The 6,753-nt window shown below is 62.3% G+C and overlaps 2 protein-coding genes across 2 annotated transcripts; one reads left to right on the plus strand and one right to left on the minus strand.

Moving 5' to 3' along the window:
• Positions 1 to 554: 554 nt before the first annotated feature.
• Positions 555 to 2,718, minus strand: SIGMAR1 (sigma non-opioid intracellular receptor 1; the record flags this gene model as incomplete). Its single annotated transcript, XM_080637749.1, has 4 exons — positions 2,556 to 2,718; positions 1,670 to 1,870; positions 1,067 to 1,159; positions 555 to 781 (listed from the first exon to the last, which is right to left on the minus strand). The coding sequence occupies exons 1-4, from the start codon at positions 2,701 to 2,703 to the stop codon at positions 555 to 557; spliced, it is 669 nt and encodes a 222-aa protein (XP_080493875.1). The 5' UTR covers positions 2,704 to 2,718.
• Positions 2,719 to 2,900: 182 nt separating this feature from the next.
• GALT (galactose-1-phosphate uridylyltransferase) lies at positions 2,901 to 5,958 on the plus strand (the record flags this gene model as incomplete). Its single annotated transcript, XM_080638053.1, has 11 exons — positions 2,901 to 2,958; positions 3,216 to 3,385; positions 3,464 to 3,539; positions 3,670 to 3,718; positions 3,939 to 4,068; positions 4,313 to 4,369; positions 4,658 to 4,780; positions 4,909 to 5,041; positions 5,470 to 5,553; positions 5,639 to 5,793; positions 5,893 to 5,958. The coding sequence occupies 11 exons, from the start codon at positions 2,901 to 2,903 to the stop codon at positions 5,956 to 5,958; spliced, it is 1,101 nt and encodes a 366-aa protein (XP_080494179.1).
• Between the last annotated feature and the right edge of the window lie 795 nt (positions 5,959 to 6,753).

The following is a 6,753-nucleotide window of genomic DNA, read 5'->3' on the forward strand; positions in this document are numbered from 1 at the left end:
GCAGGGATGGAGCCATGGGGGATGCTGCCAGCTGGACACAGCATCCTGTGCTGCCCGCAGCCAAGGCAGACTGCCAGGAAGATGGGAACTTCTCAGCTGACCTTTACAAGGGGTGCTCCGGATCACCTGGTGCACCCTGCCCTGAGGGTGGCATCCTTCTCCTGATGCCTCAGGAGCAGCAACCTTGTGGAACCCGGGGACAGCCAGCTCCAGCCCCTCTCCTGCTGCATGCTGAGGGCACACAGGGGCGTTTGTATCCCACAAGGCCACTCCAGCTGCAAGAGATGGAAAAGCAGGACACAGCTCCAATTGAAAGGAGGGGAAGAGGCAGGTAGTGAAGAGAACTGGTGGTCTGTATTGCTGGGACCACCACAGTCCCTCTGTCCTGGCACCCAGCTGGCCCACGGGGAACAACAGAGCAATGTAGGGAAGGCACAGGGGGGGTCTCCTGCTGCCTCTGCTAGAGCCTGGGCTCAGGGAGGAAGAGGAGGAGGAGAGGAAGGTTGGGAGGAGAGGAGCCAGCTGTGCACAGCAGGGCGCCCTGGCAGCTGAGCTCAGCAGCCCATGGTGCTGAAGAAGGCACTGGCTTCCAGAAGCAGGCCCTTGGCGTAGACACGCAGGGTGTAGAAGAGGGTGACGAAGTCCTGAGTGCTGAAGAGGGTGTCAGCCAGGACGAAGGCAAGCGTGGAGGGGATGAAGCCCCGGCCGTACTCCACCATCCAGGTGCCCGCGCTCCACTGCACTGACGTGGCCTCTCCTGCCTGGTGCACGATGGTGTCCCCTGCCAACACACAAAACCAGCACGGCTCCCAGCGGCTACCCTGCATCATGCTCAAAGAGGAGATGTCTGGGATCGGAACCTGCAGGGCTGAGCAGCCCAACCTCTCCCCAGTCCTGCTCACTTTTCTCTTACTGGCACTCACTGAGATGCTGGGATGTGCCTCTGGGGACATGAACTGCCCCATCCTGAGCTCTTGGTTATGCCAGCTGAAAGGAAGAGGCTCAGTGACAGTGGAGTGGCTGTGCCCCAGGATGTGGATGCTGCTCAGAGGGCTGCTGCACCTACCTGGATAGTAGATCTCACTTCTGGTGGTCCCCTCCTTCCACTGCCGAAAGGTCCCCGAGATGACGGTGTCAGAGATATCCGCCCAGTACCGACCTGCAGGAGGACAGACAGCACTGCCGCAGTGAATCTATGCCTGGGACAGCTTCAAAGCCCAGAGCGGAACCACAGAGCAGCCCTCCAGTGAGAAGGATGCCCAGGGCCTTGACTCAGTGAGGAGTACAGCTGGGTCTGGTACCCAGGCTGCCTGTCTGACTGGTCGCATACCACCAGCCCGGGGTTTTTTGCTGTCCTTAAGCCCCATCATTTCCAGTGTTTGGCATTTCCTCCCTGCTGAAGTGCTGGGAGATGCAATGCCTGCCACTGCTTGCCAGCTGGATGCCGACAGTCCTGGCCAGCCAGCACGGCATGCACAGGGACCTGCATGTGCTGCGGGACACTATGGGGGATGGTCCCCATGCAAAGAGTGTTTTCCAGCATCCACACCCCATAAAAGGACCAGTGGGCTCCATGCACTGGGTACCCCACAGCCAAGGCAGATGTATCTGAATAAATGGAGAGAGCTCAGAGAAACCCCTTGCCCACCAGCCCTGTCCCCCTGCTTACCTGAGTGGCCCCCGGTGTCAACAGCCGTCCCGAAGAGCAGCACATACTCAGTGAGCGAGGCGTGCAGGAGACACATGGAGCCCATCCACCCACCTGCGTTCACAAACACCCACTGCAAGTCCTCGTCTGGCAGGATGTGGCCGGGGTGCTTCTTCCGTAGCTCCACAATGATCTTTGAGAAAGCCAGCTCATGGTCCAGCCCTGCAGCACCCGTGAGTGGGGTCACCGTGAGTCCCTGCCACAGAGCGCTACCAGCACTCCCCCTCAATCCCCTCCACAGCCACAGGGTCCCAACACATCCTTAGAGGGGTCTGCCTAGGGAAGACGTCTCTCTCCAACCTTCATCCCCTGTGGCTGCTCCCTAGATGGAGGACACGCTGTACAAAGTGCTCCAGTCCTATGGCTCACCCCAAGTGCTGGGCAACATGGGGAACCCAAGCAAGGTGACAGTGTCCCTGCCCTGGTGACACGCAGCCCCACCGCTGCCACTGTACACCTTGTGTCGAATGGGGCCAGCCCCCCCCTCCTAGTTGGGGATCGGTTCTGCCCCTGACCTGCCCCAGCACCGAGAGCCGCTTTACCAGCGATCCCGCCCTATCCGGGCTGGGTGATGCCGCGAACCTCCAGTCCTACTTCCCCATTCCACCCTCTGTCCCTATGCCCCGGTACTGATCCCTTCCCAATACCCATGCTGCTGCCCCGGTCCCAGCCTCCCGGCCCTTCTCTGACCTCGGTCCCATCCCCGCCATGATCCCATTCCCCCCTGCAGCTCCCTTCCCCAGCGCCGCCACATTCCCCCGCACTCCCGGTGCCGCTCTCCGCTCCCATCCCCGCTCCCGTCACCCCCTCCACGGCCGATGGGCCCCGTCCGAGGGGCGCCGCGTACCCGCGTGGTGCCGTGCGAGCTGTGCGATCTCGGCGGGGGTGAACTCGTACCGCTTGGAGGCCAACCAGCCCCGCAGCCCCTGCAGCACCAGCGCCAGCGCGCCCAGCGCCAGCCCGGCCCGCAGCGCCCACCGCCCCGCCACCACCATGCTGCCCGCCCCGCTCCGCTCCGCCCCGCCGGCAGCGGGACGGCCACCGGCACCGCCCCCACCGCCGACACGCCATGGCCGGCCACCAGCGGCCCTGCGCCGGCGCGGCGGGGCGGAGCACAGCGGGACTGATGCGGAGGGAAGGGGACGGTGCGGAGGGGCGGTGCTGCCGTCGGGGCTTCCGGGAGCGCTGTGGCATGGAGCCATCGCCGTCGGGGGAGGAGGAGAAGGGGGGCGGCCGCTTCTGTGCCAGCGGTACGGCCGGGGCTGGCTCCCTCCGGACCCCCGGCCCATCCCCGGAAGGCGGGGTTGCGGGGACCCTCCTTGCACCGGGGTGGCAGCGGTGAACCCCGCGGACTGAGAGAGGGAGGAAGGGGTGAAGCTGACAGGGGCATAAGGCGGGGTGCAGACCCTCTTGCTGGGGGGGCATGGTGTGGGGGGTGCAAGGCCCATTGTGGGGTCTGCACCCTGAGTTTCTCCCTCCCTGACGCCCCACTGGTGTCTTCCCGCAGAGCACCAGCACGCTCGTTACAACCCCCTGCGGGATGACTGGGTGCTGGTATCGGCCCACCGGGTGAAGCGGCCCTGGCAGGGGCAGCTGGAGAAGCCGCCCCCCGAGGATGTGCCCCGCTGGGACCCCAACAACCCTCTCTGCCCCGGGGCGACACGGGCCAATGGCGAGGTACCACCAAGGACCCAGGCATCCGGGCTCCCTCTCCACTGCCGTGGCCCCCTCTAATCCCATCTCTTGCCCTGGCAGGTAAACCCCCAGTATGAGGGCACCTTCGTGTTCCCAAATGACTTCCCAGCCCTACAGCCCGATGCTCCAGAGCCTGGTAAATTCTGAGGGAGAGCATGTTGATGGGGACCCCCAGGCTGAGATACTTGGGGGGCTGTGGGGTGGCCTGGAGGGGCAAAGGTGCTCCTTCAGCATCCTCTCCTTCCCCACTCTCTGTCCTTCCCCAGGTGACAGTGATCATCCCTTGTTTCGAGCTGCAGCAGCCCGGGGGTTGTGGTAAGTACATCCATGGCTCTAGGGGGTCTGGTCCATGATGTCAGCCAGGATCAATGGGATGAAGCTGTAGTGAGCTTGTTCCTCTCCTTGTGCTGCCGTTTCTGCACACACCTGCATTTTGGGGGTCTCATCCCTCTCCCTGGTTCCACTGCACTCGACAGGACTGGGGGGTGTCCCCAGAGATGCCCCGCAGTCCCAGCCGTGTGTGTTTCCTCTGCAGCAAGGTGATGTGCTTCCACCCCTGGTCGGACCTGACGCTGCCTCTCATGTCCCTGGCAGAGATCCGGGCTGTCATCGATGCATGGGCAGAGCTGGCGGCTGAGCTGGGTGCCTCCTACCCCTGGGTCCAGGTCCGGGGCTGGTGGGGGCTGCCCTTCTCTCCCTGCCCTGGGGGGCTTGGGTGGAGGCAGGGGGCCAGCAATGGATGCTCTGGCAGTATTTGAGGTTGGGACCATCCGTATCCCTGCCTTGTGCCCCTTTGGGCCTTTTTGGATGGATGTGAGGCTCTGGTCTCCTTTGGGATGCTCTCCTGGTGTGCAGGGACACTATGGACCCTGGGGCTGGGACCTGCTGGCTGCACCTCTTCTTCCACAGATCTTCGAGAACAAGGGAGCTATGATGGGGTGCTCCAACCCGCACCCCCACTGCCAGGTGAGGCTGTCCCACCCTGACCTGCCTTAACTGTGAGTCCCTGCGGGCTGCCCTACAATAAACCAAAGGACAAGATGTGAATGGGAATCCCCCCGCGCTGGTCCCAGGGCTTTTTGCAGGATACCCTCATACCTGTCCTGTCACCTTCCCTCCTTATGACTGTCCCTTGTGGTACCACATGTCAGACTCTCCACCTGGTGGCAGCACGGACCTGCGGATGGGGAGTGTGTCTGCGGCACCCCTATAAATGCAGGGTGCAGGTAACCTGTGTCCCCATGTCCCCCCTAGGTATGGGCCAGTAGCTTCCTGCCGAATGAGGCGCGCCTGGAGGACCGGACCCAGCAGCAGCACCTGAGCCAGCACGGTGTGCCCATGCTGCTGGAGTACGCTGAGCAGGAGGCTCATCGGAAGGTGAGGACGTGCCTGTTGTCAGTATCCCTTCCCTGGGACCTGGATACGTGCTGGGGTGGGACCCTGGGAGCGCCCATCCCCACGGCTTTGGGGCTGCGTGTGTCCCCATGGAGCGCCATGTCCTGCAGGAGCGGCTGGTGGTGGAGAACAGGGACTGGCTGGTGGTGGTGCCGTACTGGGCTACCTGGCCCTACCAGACCCTGCTGCTGCCGCGTCGCCACGTCTGCCGCCTCCAGGACCTCCATGAGGGCGAGAGGGACAGTGAGTGGTTCTTATCCCCTATCCCATGTCCTTTGGGATTGGCCTTCATTAGGAAGCAGCTCTGTGGGTCCATGTACCCTCTAGCTGCTGGGCTTGGCTTGGGGGGCAGAACTGGCACCCCCATCTTGCTAGGATAAGAGCTGGGTATCCAGGCACAGCCAGTACTGGTGGAGGTTCTAGTTTCCTGTTTGGGGTGGTGGAGCACATGGTGCTCCATACTTCTGGGACAGTGGCTGTTGAGGATTGGGGACTCCCACCATGTTGCTTGGGTGGAGAGAGGAGGAACTGGCCAAGTGCATCCCTCCTGCTTGTCACCAATGTCCACTATGGCGAGGGGTGCTGAGGTTGACTCCTCCAGCCTGGTGTGCTGTCTGCCCTTGGAGGGGGGTGGCCGGCTTGAGTTGTGACTCCCTAGCACTCCTTTGCAGGCCTGGCCTCCATCATGAAGAGGCTGCTCGTCAAGTACGACAACCTCTTTGAAGTCTCCTTCCCCTACTCCATGGGCTGGCACGGTGAGTGACATGGTTGGGGACCCCCACAATCCTCTTATCCACGGGGCTTATCCATGGGGCTCATGGAGTGGTGCACCCCTGCCAGGAGCCCCCACAGGTCCCTACCTGGAGGAGGACTGCAGGCACTGGCAGCTCCATGCCCACTACTACCCCCCTCTGCTCCGCTCTGCCACTATCCGCAAGTTCATGGTGGGCTATGAGATGCTGGCACAGGCACAGCGGGATCTCACCCCAGAGCAGGTGAGCACAACTCAGGGGGGATTGTGGGGAACAGGGGGTCCTGTGACAAGGCCATCCCCGGGACTGGCCACTGATTGTCCCTTGTGCTGTGTCCCACAGGCGGCTGAGCGCCTGAGGAGCCTCCCCGAGGTGCACTACAAGCAGAGGGCCGAGGAGATGTCATGATGGGGAGCAGCAGAGCCAGCCCTCACTGTGCTTGATGAGGCCAGGAAGAGGCATCAGCTGGGCATGGTGAGAGCTGAGGCCTGGCAACTCGTGTCACTTGTGAGCCTGCTGATCTCCAGCTTCTCCTGAGCCTTGTCATGGCTTGTCTCCACTTAGGGACTGGTTTTGCCGGTTGGGATGCCCCAGTCCTAATCTTGTGGCATCATCACACAGGTGGTGCTGTTCTCTCTGTCTCTTTCCCTATCTCTTCTGCCTCCACAGCATGCTCCTACCACCACTAAAGGTCTTACCTTCCTTACCATTCCTGTCTTACTGGTGGGACTGGGAGTGCTGCCTATCTGTGGAGGAACACAGATCCCCCTAGTCAATAAAACCTGGAAGCAAAGTTCCTCTGCCTGTACCCTCTTGGCCCTGGGTGGGAGGTTTGGGGGTCTCTGGTAGGGACCACAGCTGCTGGGGGAATAACAGTGACGGCTGCAGGGGATGTGCTGGCAGCCCCATGCTGCTTGCTGCTGTCCTTAATCTCTGCGTTGTCTCCTCTTCCTCCCTGGGGGGAGCTCTCAGCCTGTGTCTCAGCGCTGCAGGCTTGGGGTGGAGTGGGAAGCAGGGAGGAATTGATGCTGCCCAAGGCTTAACCAGCTCCTGGAGAGGGCTGAGGCCTGGCAAACTTGCTGCATGGATGCTTCTGGAGAGAATACTTGGCTCCGGAGCTGCTCCTCTTTCTTCTCTCTGCCTGAAGCTACCGGGGTGCAGCCCTTGTCCTGCCTGCTGCAGGTTCTGGGGCTGCTGTGCAGG

This window comes from Psittacula echo (assembly GCF_963264785.1).
Source record: "Psittacula echo genome assembly, chromosome: Z".
Classification (NCBI taxonomy): Eukaryota; Metazoa; Chordata; class Aves; order Psittaciformes; family Psittacidae; genus Psittacula; species Psittacula echo.